The sequence below is a fragment of the Sinocyclocheilus anshuiensis genome, unplaced genomic scaffold (genome assembly GCF_001515605.1).
Source record: "Sinocyclocheilus anshuiensis isolate Anshui unplaced genomic scaffold, SAMN03320099.WGS_v1.1 scaffold2232, whole genome shotgun sequence".
Taxonomy (NCBI): Eukaryota; Metazoa; Chordata; class Actinopteri; order Cypriniformes; family Cyprinidae; genus Sinocyclocheilus; species Sinocyclocheilus anshuiensis.
In genome coordinates, this window is record NW_015547816.1 from 194,737 (window position 1) to 213,530 (window position 18,794).

General features: G+C 40.1%; 3 protein-coding genes across 3 annotated transcripts in view; 1 reads left to right on the forward strand and 2 right to left on the reverse strand.

The window, feature by feature from the left end:
* LOC107704617 (PTB domain-containing engulfment adapter protein 1-like) overlaps positions 1-12,301 on the reverse strand; it is a 13,056-nt gene extending 755 nt beyond the window's left edge. The window contains exons 1-7 of the mRNA XM_016507590.1: positions 12,291-12,301; positions 2,122-2,192; positions 1,902-1,973; positions 1,711-1,806; positions 1,479-1,616; positions 580-684; positions 26-85 (exon numbers count right to left, since the gene is read on the reverse strand). Coding sequence (XP_016363076.1) covers positions 26-85; positions 580-684; positions 1,479-1,616; positions 1,711-1,806; positions 1,902-1,973; positions 2,122-2,166 — 516 coding nt within the window. The 5' untranslated portion in view covers positions 2,167-2,192; positions 12,291-12,301. The remainder of the gene's footprint in view (positions 1-25; positions 86-579; positions 685-1,478; positions 1,617-1,710; positions 1,807-1,901; positions 1,974-2,121; positions 2,193-12,290) is intronic.
* On the reverse strand, positions 4,400-6,949 carry LOC107704618 (E3 ubiquitin/ISG15 ligase TRIM25-like). Its single transcript, XM_016507591.1, has 2 exons — positions 6,206-6,949; positions 4,400-5,281 (listed from the first exon to the last, which is right to left on the reverse strand). The coding sequence occupies exons 1-2, from the start codon at positions 6,947-6,949 to the stop codon at positions 4,400-4,402; spliced, it is 1,626 nt and encodes a 541-aa protein (XP_016363077.1).
* Positions 12,302-17,221: 4,920 nt separating the features above from the next.
* Positions 17,222-18,317, forward strand: LOC107704622 (twist-related protein 2-like). The gene has a single exon (XM_016507597.1). The coding sequence runs from the start codon at positions 17,444-17,446 to the stop codon at positions 18,059-18,061; it is 618 nt and encodes a 205-aa protein (XP_016363083.1). The 5' UTR covers positions 17,222-17,443; the 3' UTR covers positions 18,062-18,317.
* The last annotated feature ends 477 nt before the right edge of the window (positions 18,318-18,794 follow it).

Sequence of the window (18,794 nt, forward strand, 5' to 3'; positions counted from 1 at the left end):
ATAGCCTGCCTGACACATAACTCACTTCTCCACTGGCTTGCAGTCTCCTCTTCAGCTCGGCGTTCTCTCGCTCCAGTACCTTATTCTGAACAGCAGAGGCAGAGGGAGATATTAGATGGTTCGAGCATTCACACACATTTCGATCAAAACAAGTGCGATGAGTTTACAGCAACACATAACCTAATGTTGCTGAGAGATTCTCTTTTTAAAAGAGGCGATAACAACCTTTCCATTTGTATGATTGGAGAAAGCAATAATGATCAACGTGGCTCAGTGGTCAACAACTCTATGATAGCCCTGAGGCCAATAAATCACTTTTAGCATTTTATTATGACTGCGAGTGTCACTGTTTGCAAGTACAAGTTAATATGCCATGCCCTAAAATGTATCATGCCTCACAAATGTCAGATTTTCCTAAAGATTTTTTAAATCTATTTTTAGTAAATTTTTTCTATCTATTTTCACTCCAAAAATTGCTCACATTACAGTACATTAAAGAGATGCTTTGATTGCGTGCCACTTCATCTTGTCGTGCCGTGTTAAGACACAGTAAATGTGTTCTGTATGCTGACGGGTCACCTTGTGTCTCAGAGCCTCCACCACCAGGTCACGATCACCCTGGAGATTTCCATCCTGCTTATAAGCCTGAAAGGTGTCACCAATGATGGAAACCAGCAGATGGGACTGACAGATAGAAAACAACGCAGATCAACTCCAAAAAGAATTTAAGATAAGATTTAACATTGCATCAATGTCAGTTAATGATAGATTTTCTAACTTTAATAATTTATTAATATAAATTAATAAAAGCAGTTAAATTAAGGAAACAGTTCTTATTAAAATTTACTATTTAATGAAGTTTATAAAACAAATACAGTGTGTACCCACTGTAAAGCTGATATTAAAACAAAGATTAAGTGGATGTGAATTTTCTTGTGTATTATAATTAAAAGAACAATTTTCTACTTGAAGAATTTATTGCTGTGATCAAAGCTGAATTTTCAGCATCATTCCTCTAGTCTTCAGTGTCACATGATCCTTCAGAAATCACTATAATATGCCGATTTGCTGCTCAGTTGTTTGCTTATTATTAACAATGCTCAAAATAGTTATGCTGCTTCATATTTTTGTAGAAACTTTGAACACAAAGTTCAAAAGAACAGCACTTGATGATTAATTTAGTATACATTTCTTTCAAATAAACAATTTTACTGACCCAAGTCTTTTGAAGAGTAGTGTAGGAACACGAATGGAAGAATATAGTGGCTTGTAATAGGAATGTAAGTCTGGCCTGCTTTCTTATAGCTCAAATAGTAAAGCAACACCAGGGTCACGGGTTCAATTCCCAGGGAAAGCAAGAGCTAATTAAATATAAAATGTGCACCAAAAGTAAAATAGTGAACTAAGTAAATGGTAAATATTGAACTAAAAGCATCATGCATTTCTAATGTAACGCATTTAGGATTTCCAGAACTCACAAACTTCTTGCTCTGGAAGATATAGCAGTGGTACATGTCCGCCGCGGGGTGTTTGGCCACAAAGCCGAGTATTTTGGGCTGAGTCGGATGTACTGCGCAGAATGAAACAGAGGACAAAGTGCAGGAGTACAGCATGAACTGAGAAAACGAGAGGGAGAGAATAAATGAGTTGTTCGCTGTCGTACACACATGTATCACTGTCTGGGTTTGAGTACATAGTCCTCAGTCACACCTTTGTTTTGTGCTCTAGAATGTCAATAGCGCTTCTGGTCAGAAACATATGTACTTTAGTTTTCTTCATTTTCTCATCCATCTCTATGTTTGGATCCTAAAACGGAAGGAAAGTTGTAAGACAAAGGATCAAGTTATATGATATCTCTATCTCTAATGACTACAGTACAGTGACATTTATGGTTTTATTACCTGTATGGCTTGTACTGCATCTGTCAGAATCTGCATCCCACCTGGATGGACCACCTGGATTCGACCCAAAAACTATACACACAATCAACAAACCCCTTTCGTGATTCACAGCAGTTTTTGCAACATGATAACATTAATCACATTAAGAGCATTACTAGTAGTACATAAATTAAACAACATTATTGACTTTTAGAAACAATATTCTTTAACTGATACTCACTTTAACTGAGAAGTATATTTCGCTATCGTCATCTATGTCACTCATTTTCACCACTTTATTGTCTCTAGCGTCTGTTTAAAAATGACAAAATACACAGTGTAGTAAACAAGGCAAGATGACATATTTCAAATATTTTATTAAAGCAATGACACACTGTGGCCTGAAAGTATTTGGACTCTTCTGGCACACTTTAAAATGCCTTAACACTGAATAACAAAATAACAAACCAAGTTGGATTTGCAAAGAAATGCTACACAAACTTTTCTCAGAACTAACTTCCCTTTTTTCAGTATATAACACAAACCAGAAAGCACAAACACCACTACATATCCAAAATAACTTTAAACACACACATAATAAACTGAATATGCACTTACGTTTGGATGAGAACTTTGTATCACTGAGGTGATGTTCTCTTCCGCAGTCTTACAGGTTTAAAGTTGTATGATGTTAATGGTTAACTGTAAAACTTTTTTCTTTATGGCACATCAGGCCTGATAACCAGTCAGCTATTACCATCTGTTTTACCATTGTGATGCCATATCTGTTTATGAACATGTTATATAGCCTGACGGACAAGTTAAAGACACACTTTATTGTGTTTCAATTTAATATTGATATTATTGTTTCAATGTAATATATGAAATTTATGCTATAACCAGTTTAAATGTGCAAGTGAGGATGACTGAACTGAAATTAATTTTGTATAGAAGATCAAGAACAAGTTGGCTGTAATCAGTAGATGGTGCTGTTGTAAATAAAATAATGCCATAATGTATTGACATTTAATAAAAAAAAAAAATCGTACAGAATTAATTTACAAGTTATAGCCATTCAAGTTATGTAGGCTTGCCAGACCAAATGAGTTTAAATAATCCTAAACATCTAACAAAGGTGCAATCATCCAGCAATGAATCTAAATAATTCAAGAACCATTAGTAATCAGCTCATTCATAACACAGCGTGTATTCTGCACACACAATAATGTCTAGATGTTACATACCCTCTGCATATATTGAGATTTATTATCAAAGTTCATTAGAAAAAACACAAAGAGACTGTGGGATGGGGGTGAAATAGTGTCAGTGCAGACTGATTTGAGTCAAAACTATTTAAATGATGTGATAAGGAAGTGTGAACAAGTATTTCTTGTTTTACACACAAGCTGATGTACATTCAATTTTATTTCTGTTCAGCCATTGTACACATAAAAAAATCTTTGCTGCAGGCGTTTTTGCATATTTTGTAAAGCTTAAAGGGATAGTTCACCCGAAAATGAAAATTCTGTCATCATTTACTCACCCTCATGTCGTTCCGAACCTGTATGAGTTGCTTTCTTATGTTGAACATAAAAGAAGATATTTTGAAGATTGCTGGTAATCAAACAGTTGGTGGTTGCCATTGACTTCCATAGTAGGAAAAAAAAGTACTATGGAAGTCAATGGCAACCACCAACTGTTTGATTACCAGCAATCTTCAAAATATCTTCTTTTATGTTCAACATAAGAAAGCAACTCATACAGGTTCGGAACGACATGAGGGTGAGTAAATGATGACAGAATTGTCATTTTTGGGTGAACTATCCCTTTAATCTAATCTGCAAAACAGCACATATGCCCCTGAACAATGTTGTTCGGTAGCACGTGTGTTTATGTATTTATCATCTACATGCATAGTTTGCATTCTTTTACTGTCACGTTTACTGGCATTCCCATTCATTCAAGTGAAACTACAGGCAAAACTCTTATGAAATACCTGAAAAGCACTGATAATGTTCACACTGTTTCTTTAAGTGCGTCTGAATTTGATCGTTTCCCAGAAAGAGCTACTTTCTTCAAAGACTCATCTTATTTAGGGCCAAAGAAACTAGATTTCTAAGTAACATTTAAACAAAACCCATTCAGTTTGTCCTATTTTTAGGTGTATGCCAATACTTATAGGAGTTACACAAACATTTCACTCACAGTTTAAAAGAAGTCAACTTGTAATTGTGGTTGCTTTTCTCTGGTATATATGACTGTTACAGAAGCATCATGCTCATTCAAACTGAGGTGACATTAATGTGCCCTCTCGAATTTTCAAGCCATTTCCCATTGTATTGCTAACTACATTTCTTGATTATTGTACAAATTGTTGGTATTTGTGCTTGACTTTCCTAGACTGTGCCAAGCCGTTTCTTTCTATGTGCAGATGTTTATGTGCATAAAGGACAAAAAAAAAAGGACAAAGATAATGAAGAGTGTTACATAAAGTGATAATGAAAGCATGTTTGCATCAATCAAGCTCCACTCAAAAGAGTTATCCATGACTCCTCTGAAGTAGAGTGGATCCCGAATGCAGGATACACTGTGTCCTTGAACACGGCACTAAATGTATGAAGATGCTGCCTTCGCCCTCCTTGACCTGAGCTGTGGAATCCAAAAGTTCCTCCTTCGTAATCCAGAGTCACTTCGACCTTCTTTGGTGGCATGACCAGCCCTTGACCTACAGCCACATTAGCCAAGTCATAGCACGCCACCAGCTTCTTGCTTTTCCACTGCAACCTCCAAGAGCTGGTGTTATGCCCCAGCCTGCTGTGGTCACCTTTGCGCGGGATGCTTTTATAGCACAGACCCACAGACCACATACATCCAGGACCAACCTCCACTGCCCACATGTGAACTCCTGTGGAGAAACCCTGGGTGCACATGACCTGAGTGGCTGTAGAGAAGCGTTCGCTCTGATCTCTAGCGGCACTGCTCTTAAATCCGGCACACTGCTTGGCTGTTTTCAGATCACTGGACAGCAGAAGGCAAGGATGGGCCGTGGCTGCATTGAAGGTCAGGTCTAGAGGGTTCATCATGCCATGGAGGTACTCCAACAGAAGACTCATCTCGGCACGGAAGGTGTCTGTACGTAGGATCGAGCGCAGCTGCTTGGCATTGGAAGACTCTTGGGAAGGTAGAGCAGGAATGGTGACGTTAGCAGCCTGGCGGACCCTTGCTTCGACGTTGAGGTAGTTCTGGATGAAGAGAAACTCTGAGGATTGAGAGAGAACCTCGCCGGTGCACTTTTGGGCTTCCTGCAGCTGGTGTAGACAACCCTCCAAGTCGCATAGATTGGCCTGCCAGCTTTTGTCCCGAGAATGAAGCTCGTCGTCCATCACAGAGCTCATACGACTCTTAAAACATCACATATAAACAGCGTTAATGTGCTTTACCGCAACATGACTGTATGTCGTCAGCACTGGTGTAGATCTGTTGCTCTCTACATAAGTGATGGTGACATTTCTTTGGCATCACTACTAAAACCTACCCAGGCTCATTGGAAATACGTACCTCTATCTACATTTCTGAAAACTAAAAAAACGTATGAATTTCTGCAGTTTCCAGTTGAAATGAACACTAAAGGCACTACAATTCTGACAACTTGTATTCCTTTACACACAAAGTATGATTTACAGGGCCAGAGAAAGCCTAATTTGGCACAATTCATTGCACAATATTGTGTTATGACTTCAAAACCGTTTTATATGCTGCGAGATTTGGAAAGTGATACTTTTGAACGATACAGCTTCGTATGTATGGGTTTTCTAACGCAGTAGGTTTGCTCGGTCGCTCACGTGATATGGCGTTGCACTTGTGAGGTGAAGCGCTCCAGTACAAATCCCGTGAAACTACCGTTTGAGAAAACAGCTCAAACACACATCGAAGTAAGTTAAAACAGCATTGTTGCATCAGCGAAAACGTTTTTATCTCACTTTTGCATTTATTAACACTGTCGGGTAGGTTTAGGGTTGGGTTTGGTGTAGCCTGTATGTTACTTTCCAACACAATAGAGCATTAACTTTTGACGACACTCACCGGACATTTGAATTCTGAACCGCCACAATACGTACCTGAAGCAATGCAGCAATACATGCCTTCACGTGTCACTCTGAAACTGCCGTGAAACGTGCAATAAGGTGTTGCAGAAATGTCACCTCAAGCATGCATTTCCAATGAGCATGGGTTGACTAAAACCAAAAGAGACTGCTTCCACATCATGTATATATTGTCTGATCACATCAATCTGAACTAGTAGCATCATTTTACATCATTCTTACCTTGTATGTACTTATAAGTGAAGTCATGTTGTCCAGCAGTATGTTTGCTCTGGCCACCAGTTTATCTTCGGCCTTGTCCGTAGGACCTTCGCTGGCGCTTTTCAGCAGAGCTTCTGTCATCTGTAGCTTGTCAGACACAGACTTCCCCAGTTCCTCAAGAACTCTCTTCATTTCCTCCTTCGCCACCTCGAACGTCTGCACCTCGTGGTGTTGGTGAGTGCCCTCCATCAAGCAGTCGGAGCAGAGGAACAGTCGCTCCTGCGCGCACAGGTACTCCGTGACCTTCAAGTGCACCGGGCACCTCTTCCCATCCCGTTCTACGGGTAGCTCCACTAAGACGTGCAGCGAGCGGTGCCGTTCCTCATGCTTTTTGAGGTGACTGGGGCACAATGACATTTCACAGCGTGTGCAGAATTTCACCGCAGCCTTTGGGTCATCCAGGCACTGGTCACATGGCGCTGTAGGGCCTCCTCTCAGTCCGCCGCCTGTCGTGGCCACCAGGAACCCGTCCACGATACTGCTGAGCTTGAAGTTCTTGGGAAGCACCTCCGGGCTGCCGTACTCTTCCCTGCATTCCGGGCAGCGTCTCAGGGACTTGGGATCTTCTGTGCTGGCAGCATTTTGAATACAACCCAGGCAGTAATTGTGTCCGCAAGGAAGGGCCACAGGATCACGATACAGCTGCAAACAGATCGCACAGCTCAACTCCAAAGCTAGACGCTCCTCAGGTTTGCTTTGAGACATGTCTACAGGTACTGAGTGAAAGCGCTTCTGTGTGTCGGCTTTGAGAAGTGGTTACTGGTATAGCCTGTTCTGAGCCTGTGCTGCAACATTCCAGGTACAGACGACATTGCCGAGAAATGCAAATGGTTCTGCCGGCACGGTGAGAATGATTTACAGTAACTGACATGATGTTTATGGACCAAACAACAATCTCTAATGGAAAATTGGATAAATTAAACACTACGGGAATCTATGCATGTCTAATCTATGATTAGACTTTTTGAAAACACATCATGTTCTGCGGTCACAACTCAAAGGTGGACATTCAGATGGTCATTTAAAGAAAAAGGAATCCAGAGGAAATCAATAGTAATGAAAGCAACTTTTCACAAAGAACATGTGCTATGCTTCTCAATGTTTATAGTAAACACTAATTCCTCCGTGTGGGGGCTCTTTTTGTGCCACATCTGAAAACCTTGAGAGTGTTTTCATCCTGTTGCGCTAACCAGAAAACTTCGGCACTTTTGTCAAGGAAAGGATATGACTGTCTGAAAATGACGTGGTCAAACACAGTCACGCTATGATCCCTTTGAGAGGGGATCGAAATCAAATGCTTTTGATTGTGTTGAAATTTTTAGAAAGAGCTTTGGTGAAGAAATTAGATTCAGAGGAACGTGATACTTCTCTTTCAAAGCTCAACAATCCTAAATTAAAGAATCTTGTATCTATCGGATTGTCAGATTGTTTGCTCAGAACTTATTACGTACAGAAAATTTATACCACATTCGGTCCTGTCAGAACAAAGCATAGAAACAACTAAAGTTTGCAAGTGTCGACTGTAAGTGCATGACATGTCTAGAGAAATCCTCGAGACACTTTTATCAGACTCTGAAAAGTGCTCAAGGGTCTCTTAAAGATGAGTCAGACAGCTGAAGCTCCCTCAGCAGAAGCATCCCCTCTGTAGGATATATCAAATCCACCAGAAGTCTTCTTTGTAAGCTTCTGTCGTTTGATTTGTGGGAGACGTCCAGGTGTTGTGATCAAAGAGAAAAACCGTCTCACTGTTGTCATCTTGTCAGATGCAAAAGAATGTGAAGTTGCTGCAGGGAATCTTTAACCAAAGCCCTTTTAGTTTGAGTTTTAGTTTATTTCATTTATTTGTACAGGGACAACAAACAACAAAAGTTTTTTCTAGGCTTGATTGTGTTTAAGGGGTGCAGTCTAACGTGTTAATGCTTCGTTTGTTTTTTTTTTAAACGCATTATTTTTCACATAATTTACCTTTATTCCACACCGCTCTGTCCCTTCTCTGAGAAACGGGCTGATCTTTTTCTTCTTTTATGAAGCCCCTCCCTCAGAAATAGGCGATGGGCTCTGATTGGTTAGCTAGCCCAGTGTGTTGTGATTGGCTAAACCGCCTCTAGTGCGCGTCTAAACGACCCGCTCCTCACCTCGGCGGCATGTGCTCCGGTTGTATTGTAAACAACGGCGTCGTTAATATCGCTTATCAGTTTGAGCCCGATTGAGAAGCAGAGGATATTATTGAAGAGGATCGTGCAGAACCTGTGCAAGCACGGCTTTTAAATGGTAGGCCTATGTTTTTTGTTTGTTGTTGTCTCACACTTTTAGATGCGCTGTTATTTGTAAATATTTTGCGGCAACTGCACGCGCGTACATGTTTAACGCTTCTCGTAGCTATGTGAAAATAAGTGTATAATTGTAACAGTTCATTGTTGGAGCTGAGCTGAATGAGAGACAGAGAGAGAGAGAGACGCAATGAACCACCCCTTTAACTTTAGGAAAAAAAAGTTTCATTGTGTGGTCACATTCATTGGTTAAAACGGAATTTTGTGAGATCGTGATGAATGAGTGACAGTTTTGAATAAATTTAAAAGGAGCGCTCTTTCCATGCTGTATACGATAATATATTCAGAATTTAAATAAAACGTGTGTTTTTCATGCTTGACAAGCGGCCACGTATGACACAGAGATAGCTAACTACTACACTATATAGATAATATCCTAATTTCTGAAGTGATGTGATTCTGTAACCGAGCCCAGTCCAAACACAGGATTTAGGTAAGGAAACGATTATTAATTATTTGTATTGGCTGACATGCCAAATCATGCACCTGCTTGCTTTTCTGTTTAATTTAAGTGTTTTTGTGAACGTATATGCTTTAATAACAAATCATTGTAACATTTTACAATAAGGTTCCATTAGTTAATGTTAGTTAATGCATTAAAGTGTATTAAAGTGTTAGTTAATTATTGTAAAGTGTTACCCAAATAATGTATTTTGAGCGTTCACTTGAAACGCCCAAGTTTCATCATCAACTCACATTTATGTCAATCAAAACTTAAATGACTTTTATTGCTGTGGAATACAAGTTATCAAAATGACAGGTAGTTTTGTTATTGGATTTTGGATTTTTTAGAATGTGTATTTGTTTTGACTTGATATTTATTCATTTTACCAAGGTACTTATTTATTTATAAAAAATAAAAAAAAAACTCTTTCGTATTAACAATCAGCAGCTTGAAATTGGTGTATAATCTTAGTACATTTTCTTCACAGAATTAGGAGTTAAGGAACAGCTGGGAGTGAAGGCACCAGGCAGAACACCGCTCTCAGTGTCATGCATTTCTGCCATCTCGTGGTCTAATATATATCTGATGCATTACAACACACACTGAGTGATCATATGAAAGAATAACCATTTCTGTAAGGATATCTCTTTAATCTGCTGCTTTCTGTATGATTAGAACTGTTATAGTAGATGACATGAAGGCCAAAAATTATTCTGTATGTGGGGTCCAAAAGTCTGATCACTAGTGAAAATGCCTTGCACTCATTTTTAGTTTAACAATAATAATTCAAATCTTTAAAAAAATATATATTATCAACAAAACAAAAATTAAAGTAGTGTTCAGAATACCTCAGTATGGTTTGTGCCTCTGCTGTAATGACAGCTGCATCTACGTTGACGTGAACAAAACTTGATGATCATGATTTGATAATGATCCAACAAACATCTGCTTGTCTGTACTACGAAATCCACATAGGATTTCTAAACATTTCTTCATGTTTGGTTTATTTTCAGGTTTTAAGTCAAACAAAAATGCAGTTTTTCATTGTGTACTTCATTCTATGTGTCCAAATGTTACCACAAAGCAAAAACGAAAAACCTACATTATAAGTATTTTGTGGACCAAATGAGGAAAACTAGAGACTAAATATGGCATTTGCCAAATGTTTAGGGATAGGGCTTTGGGACTGAGTTTTCAAATACCATAATACCATTGACTCAATTTCAAGTCAATGGGAGGTCTTTATTATGATTTAAAAAGCAAATGTGCATGAGTTTTGTGTGTATAATCCACAATTATGATAAGGATGGAATTGCAATTTCCATTTAGACCCAGCTGAAACAGGGCTTCAGTATTCAAAGAGGCCTTTCCTTTCCTCAGTGCTTGTTAAAGCATCCGTGGGTTCTGCAGGTAATAGGGGACCCTAACCCAGCAATAACAGCCACTTTGAAGTGGAAACGCTATTAAATCAACTTCTGGCTCCCCTCCTCCCACAGGAACAAACATGAGCCTGGCGGACCAGGGCCTTTCCCCACAACCTACCACACAGTTCTGCCTCTTAAATTTAATTAGGCTGTAATAAAAAAATTGAAACAAAGGTGCACTAGACAGAATACATCCCGGGAAACAATGCTGCGTTCATTCTTTGTAGTTTAGCCGGTTTGATGGTGTCTTGTATGTCAGACTTGGTCATTAGAGGTTTGTAAAGTGGACTTAAAGGGATAGTTCACCCAAAAATCAAGATTCTGTCATCTTTGACTCACACTCATGTTGATGCAAATCCAAAATGACTTACTTAATAGCAAAAGAAGATATTTTGATTGATGTTCGTAATCAAAGAGTTTTGGTTACTATTGACTTGGACAAGATCACCAAGACATTTCTCAAATGATCTGCTTTTATGTTCCACAGAAGAATGAAAGCAATATAGGGTTGGAACAACACGAGGGCCAGTACATGATTTGAGGCATGTATTTATTTATTTATATATATTTTCTCAAACTGATGTCTGTTGCATCGCATCTCACTGTTTTGTTACAACCGGCAGCATGAGTGGAACATTTTTAAGAAATAGTGGGATTCCTCATGAAGTTTTCAGGGTCAGTTGACACGATTAATTACGCTCATTTTAATGTTTGTGTATGTGTTAAATATAATTAATCACTGTAAATGAACATTCAATTGACAGCCCTATTTTGATGACATCAGAGTTGTTCGGTGGGTATTAAAAATTAGTGCTAGTTCCATTGCATACATTAAAGGGGTCATATGATGCTGCTAAAAATAACATTATTTTGTGTATTGATTTGCAAACTGCAGTTTTAAAAATATACAATGTTATGTCTTAATAAATCCAGGAGAACAATTTTTTTTAATGTGAATGAATCCTCTGCTTATCTATGGTAAAAACAAGTTTTCCTTATGCTAGCTGATAAATCTGTTTATGTTCACGGTCATGCTTATTGCTGCAAGGTTCAAGCGATGCAATAGTGATGTGAATTAAGAGCAGTAAAGATGAGAGCAGGCATATGGTGTGATGGGGTTATTGGAAGAATCCTCCGGCCTGTCGGTTATTTTTTGTTCAATAGCATTTACATAAGACATGAATGAAAAGAACCCATCTTGAAACCAGATGCCCATGCTGACATTAAAAGGCCCTTTGGAGACGCAGCTTCAAAACGAATTTAAGGAAATTCCACGTGTGCGGAACAAAAGCCAAAAGCTATTTATGCAATAACCATCAGAATTTACAGTTGTGTTTAGATCTTTAAAGCTTTGTCTGTGCTGTGTGACTTTGCTTTATTTTGATGTTTGGTCAGCTAATGAAGATCAAGTTAATGATGCTTTTGGCATTTCGACTAATATTTAAGCTGTTTTTAGAATATATGAGGTCAGAATCAGGGTTTGTCTTTGGATATTTCAGTTCATAAATGTTCATAAATTTCATGCAATTTCATGCATGTTCACAAATTATGCAAACTTCTTTTTGAATTTAGAAACAACTAAATGCTTTTACACTAAGGATTATTCATGCATAATGTTCTTAGGTGATTTTTTTTGGAGTTTGACAAAAAAAAAAAAGGTTCTGTTAAGATTCTTCAAACTTTTCACAGACAAAATAACAGCAAACAGCTTTGGAATGACACGAGGGTGAGTAAATAATGATGGGATTTTCATTTTTGGACTTTTGCCTTAAAATAAACCTTTCTTTTTGTCTTGCCTTAGAGGTCAGATGTAGATTTCTCATGACCTGGAACTGGATCAGTCTCACCTTTTCGATGATCCCACCGTGACCTCTTGCAGAAACACCTCCATGTTAAGCGGCTGCCCACAGGAAGTGAGTCCTTTGGGGAGGAAATGGCTCCCAGATGTTGTGGAGGTGACCCAGAGCTCTGGAGAGGGAGGTGAGCGAAGGTCAGTCTTGAGGGAGGACAAGAAAAACGGACAGCAGTGTGTCACAACCCACCTTCATTGCGCAAGAAAAACGTCATTTCGATCGAAAACATAAAGGTCCAATTCATCTGCTTATACTCTGCTTACGGAAACAGAAATCAGATGCATTTTTATGCATTTCTGATGGTGCTGGTCCACACTAGTCATTTTTTTACAAAGGCTCTTTAATTAAAACTTCAGTTGTAGCTAAACGGGACACAACGATATTATGTTTCGGTAGCACTTTAGTACCAATTCTCACATTAACTAGTTGCTTATTAGCATGCATAGAACTAGCATATTAGCTGTTTATTAGCACGTATGAAGCACATATTCTGACCATTTTTTAGATCCCTGAATCCACCCAATATCTAAACTTAATAACTGCCTTACTAACTATTAATAAGCAGCAAAAGGGAAAAGCTGTAGTTACCGTAATAGTGAGAATTAGTCCCCAAACTAAAGCGTGACCGATGTTTCTTTTCAGTCAAATCTCTGGAAACATATTTGGATATCTTGGACACCTTCCAAGGTATCTTCAAAAACATGTCTAGTTTTGATTCGCGACTCGCAGCTAGATCACTGCTCGAAAATGAAAAAAAGATGATGAAGCCAAAGGCTCTACAATGATATTTTTGAAGCCGTTGCAAGTGTTTGGCACCATCATCTGATCCCATTATGTTCTAATACCAGCGTTAATTTATAGAGGCTTAACAAGGACGTTTGTTATGTCTGCATTGTCATTGTAGTAGCAACAAACTCACAAACACAGATTGCAGTGGTCTTTCAATTATGATACGGCTTTTTCCACACGCTAGCAACAGTGAGGTCATCGCAGCCGTATCAAGCAAGTCTCGCAGATGTCCACCTTCAGATATGGAAAGACTCATCCCAGTTCGTGCATCGAATCGTTCGTGTACCAGATCGTCTGACGGTCGTTTCAAAGCCCAGAATGTTTTACCGTGTTGACAGACGTTGTTTAGCAAGGCACGAGCATTTTCGTCCCCCGGTTCGGCGGTGAGGTGGCAACACGAGGGGATCGAGTCTGCACTGTCATTGTAGTAGCAACAAACTCACAAACACAGATTGCAGTGGTCTTTCAATTATGATACGGCTTTTTCCACACGCTAGCAACAGTGAGGTCATCGCAGCCGTATCAAGCAAGTCTCGCAGATGTCCACCTTCAGATATGGAAAGACTCATCCCAGTTCGTGCATCGAATCGTTCGTGTACCAGATCGTCTGACGGTCGTTTCAAAGCCCAGAATGTTTTACCGTGTTGACAGACGTTGTTTAGCAAGGCACGAGCATTTTCGTCCCCCGGTTCGGCGGTGAGGTGGCAACACGAGGGGATCGAGATGAGGAAAGAGAAGAGCGAGGGGTCTCGAGTGTTAGTGAAACATTATGTCACGGCCTTGACGAGGAAATGAAATGCGCAGCATCAATCAGGCAGTGGGCCAAGATCAAAGCCAGCCACACACTCTCCCATATGGTTCTGTTTGACCAGTGCTTTGCTTTTTTTCTCGTCTCTGTCGTTTTTTCTTCTTTTCTGAGAGCGGGCCTTTTGTTTTTTTCCCCCGTCAGAAATTCCTCCACGTTACTGAGGCAACAACGTGGTAGCACGCAAGGTGAGAGGTCTAAGAAAACCAAACCTGCCACAGATTCTCTGGTTCACACTCGTCTTGCCAACATTTCTTCCTTTTTCCTGCGGAGACATAAGTTTATATTGTGTCAGTGTATAACATTACAAATATTTTGGCCCATACAATACAATGCAATACAATACAAAGTTTATTTATATAGCACATTTAAAAACAACCAAAGATGACCAAAGTGCTGCACAGAGTATAAGAAATAACACAGCAATAACACAAAGAAACAGGAAACAGTAATCACCAGCTGTAACATTGGGTAAGGTTTTAGATATTGTGCCTGTATTGTGCCACGTACACATGCTACCATTCCTCAGTCTGCCCTGGTCTTCATATTCAGGCCAGAGATTTGCTCAGACTCAAGAGTCTTGTGGATCCCAGTACCACATTCACCAGGGGATCCTGTGTCACTATCGCTGACCCAATTCTAATCCACTCCTGTCCAAAACTCCCGCAGCGCACCATTGTTTATATTAGCCGTCGTATAATTTCTCCATAACTCTGGTACCCCTAAGCTGTTTATTTCCTGTCAGAGAGTTTCGGTGACATTGTGGTGTATAAACGTCTTGATCAGACGCAGGTGTGCGGTGTGGGAAGGACATGTGATCGGATTTGCTCCGGAGGCTGATTTTGACAGGGACCACCATGGTGCAAATCTAAACAAGCTAAAATGCCAGTGAAAGTGCCTCCAACTCTTTGTGACAAAATGGAGCAGTGTGGAATGGGTCACTGTACATGCACATTCAATGGTATTTAAAAAATCATCTATAAATGTGAACATCTTTCACAAATAAAGGATATTAGAGTCATGGCCTGTCAGTTAGAGCACAAGCTTTAAGACATGGTGCCCATATTAGCAACGTCAATAATCGATTTGTCCCATTGCTTATTCCTATTTCCTCTTTTCCCATTATATCTTGTCCTCTACTATTGTAATATAAAATTAACTGGCAAAAAAGCCAAAAAATAAATGTAAAAATAAGCAATTATTACATTCACCCAAAGCTGAATAAAAAAAAAAAAATAAATAATTTGTTTATAATCGCTGCACAGGAGGCTATCAGCCAAAATGAGTTGAAAAATATTGGCATATCGGATGTCGGCAAAAATCCAATATCGTGCATCCCTGCTTTTTTCACTCAAAAACTGAGGCGTATAAGCTCAGATCAATGAGACCTATAATCAACTAGTTCCAAAAAGAAATACAAAACATGTGCTAATTGAAAGAAAACAAGCTGACAAATAGATTGCATCCAAGATTTGGAAAAAACAGATAGCATGATTATACAAGCAATTTTTAAAAGCCCGCTCATTTTTGACCAAGAAATCCAAATTAGGTAAAGAAGTTTCAGCACAGCACAAGGGATGAATATTTGTGACTGAAAATTGTGTCCACCATGGCATATCTGAAATATACAAGTCGAAGGTATTGTATGCTGCATAGTATCTCTCTCTCTTTTTTTTTGTAACCTTGAATAGCCCTCCGACGTATCACATTTTATCTGGCACTGATTTCAGCTCATGGGGCCTCTGCTAATGAGCTGATAATGTTGAATCAGGTGTGTTAGATATGGGAGCTGGAAAACTGCAGGACCAGGACTGAGAAACACTGATCTAATACACTCACTGCTCAGCCAAAGCCTGGCCTCTGATTACTCCTGAAAATGTATGATGTTCTTATGTTCTGCTCTTTATTACCAAAAAATAAAAATAAAAATACCAAGACAATACAAATAGGATACAATTACATGACTAGGTCACTTAGTCATCAGTCAGAAATGTCTTGGTCTTCCACTGAACATTCTGTCCCTCTCTCTTTTGAAATCATTGCTGCACCCCACGGCTGCATAATAGATCTGTCAGTTTTCTTAATCTGCTAGAAGACACTGAGACATAAGAGAGACTGAATAATGATGCCCATTGTTTGTATTTTTAACTGTTGATTAGAGCGCCAATTCTTCTCAGAAATGAATTCATTGTTTTGGAATTTCATTCTTGCATATGCTTTGTTTCTGAAACCAAGGACACTAGTTATGAGATTTTAAAATGAAATTAGCAATCAGAATGACACGATACAATCAAAGCAGGTTTGGTTTCATTTAAATTGACACATTGTACTTAGTCATAAAGGTCAAAATAAAGCTAAAAAATATTGATGATTTAATTCAAGGCCAGATTCACTTTGAGGTCTCGGACAGTCCTGACTCCAGACCCGGTTTTTCCTCAGACTCAAATGAAACATTAGCTAATAGTGCACTGATATGATGCTACAATACATATAAACACTGACAGCATTTCTTTTTGTCATGGTTTGACGACTTTTTAAAATGTTTAAGTGAAACAAAATGTTATACATTCAATATTATTAAGAGTTTATGTTCATGGATATTTTAAGCTACATGTGCATGTGAGATGGCAACTTTTCACACAAATTCTCTCTCTCACACACACACACACACACACACACACACACACACACACACACACACACAGATCAATTTGACACAATCAACAATATATAAAAACTCACTCACAGTCCCACTTTTAAATGCACATAAATGCAAGTACAGGACAGAGAAATGTCCTTGTTAACATAGACACACATGACATACATAGACACTCAGTGATGTTCAGTTCGTGGTGTTCGAAATAAAGTTCAGTTTACCCTTGAAAACCTCGCCATGCCATAAAGCCAACAGAGAGAGCATGAAACAGCATGCAAAACAGCAAGCCTGCTTCTCAGCTGCTTCCTATTGTCTGTCTTGGTCTGTGCTGGGGGGAAAAAGAGGAGGTGTGGGGTTTTGGAGTGGTGGAGGGGGTGTGTATGGACCGAAGGCTTGTTTTGGGAGAAATCTGGAACCAATATGCTTCAGACAATCTCAAGAAAACTCTACAGCAGAGTCTTTGCCGCTACCTTGGATTGCGCCCCCTCCCTCTGGCTCTATCCTCCAATCGCGACGTACATCGCCTTCCTGTTTCCTTTGAGCCGGCTCCACCCCTCAACCTATCCACCTCTTAACCAATCGCTGATCAAAGTAGGTAGGGCTTTGGAAGACTTAGCCACTGGCCTTTATAAAAGACCAGACAACCAGATAGTGATTTTGAGGTTTCAAGAACTGACCCACAGCTACATGACGTACTGAGGAGACTGAGGAGATTTTTTACGAACCCAGATGAACGGCCGTGTAATCCGGCACCTTCTTGAGGTCGGAAAAAGCACCTTTTTGCTTTGATTTGTTTTGCTTTCCATTAAAATCATTCTCAGTCCAAGGCAAAGAACCGTGCCACAAACAAAGCGAAATAGGATAAAAGCACGGGACTGACAAGGACGACTGACCGTCATGCGAGAGGAACAGTCTTGTGGCGACTTTCCTGAGGGTGGGGTCCTACCCAGTGAAGAGGAGCAAGAACGTCGCCCTAACAAGTGCCCCGTCGTTGTTGCACCACCGGCGGCTGCTCGAAAGCGGCTGACAGGTCCCAAGAAAGAGCCTGGTGGACCCCTAACACAGGACAACAAAACGTCACTGAAGGGCCCCTCAACGCTCACTCCCTCTTGCCCCAAGCGGCCCAAGAGGAGTTCTCCTCCTTCCTCATCAACCTCTTCGACCTCCCTAGTGCCCATTGTGAGCTCGGTGTCACCTGTGCCCGGGCAACCGTTCGAGGACCTCCACACGCAACGGGGGATCGCGAACGTCCGGGAACGGCAGCGCACGCAGTCCCTAAACGACGCTTTCGCCTCGCTGCGGAAGATCATCCCCACGTTGCCTTCAGACAAACTGAGCAAGATTCAGATCCTCAAACTGGCTTCGAGATACATCGACTTTCTCTACCAGGTTCTCCAGAGCGATGAGATGGATGCCAAGCTGGCCAGCTGTAACTACCTGGCCCACGAAAGACTGAGCTACGCCTTCTCCGTATGGAGGATGGAGGGCGCTTGGTCCATGTCCGCCACTCACTAGACGTTCACCCGTTCCTGATCCTACCTGCCGACCCTACGAAACTCCGACCAGCCTCTGAACTGTGAACCTACATTGTGCCTGAGAGAAAGTGACTCTGACTATTAAATCTATCGCTGTCTGTCTACTAGCTACAGCTTCAGCTTCACCAGCAACCGCCATTTGACTCCTGCTGCCATGACCTGACCCTGCCTAAAGCTGACCTCTGACCTTCCAACACCGATCTTTTCACTTTTTCTCTGAGCAAACCTCTACAGGTATGTCAGACCTCGAGTCAGCAGAATGAAGTGTTATAAATGAAATGAGCACATGGATTTGCTTTAGCCTGAGTTGTTGATCTGCAAGCTCATGCTTCTCTACCACAAATGAGAAAATGACTTGCTCATTGATTATGGACTTGGACTTGTTGGGTTTATTACATACATCATAACGATCAGTGTAGAGTGCACATATATTAGTATATATATTTATACTGTACTGTATGCTGTATTAAATGGTGATGATCGGGGGAGCTCTGCGCCCAGTTACAACAAACATCCCAAATTTTAATAATATACTAACTTTAATTGTAATAAATGATAATTGTGAGGGTATTGTCACTAAAGGCTTTCTTCAGGGTTTGTTGTAACTGCCTCCTGGCAAGTACTGTGGCTTGGGTAGCGCTGGAACAGAATCTATTTTTGTTGCTAGACCTTTAACCAGCTGGAGTAGCTCTCGCCTGCTGAACTGATGCTAT

Excerpts from the sequence above, each read along its gene's own strand:
- LOC107704618 (XM_016507591.1), bottom strand. The coding sequence starts at position 6,949 with ATGTCTCAAAGCAAACCTGAGGAGCGTCTAGCTTTGGAGTTGAGCTGT. Across the intron at positions 5,282-6,205 it reads CACTTATAAGTACATACAAG|AGTCGTATGAGCTCTGTGAT; the intron begins GTAAGAATGATG and ends TGATGTTTTAAG.
- LOC107704622 (XM_016507597.1), top strand. The coding sequence starts at position 17,444 with ATGCGAGAGGAACAGTCTTGTGGCGACTTTCCTGAGGGTGGGGTCCTA.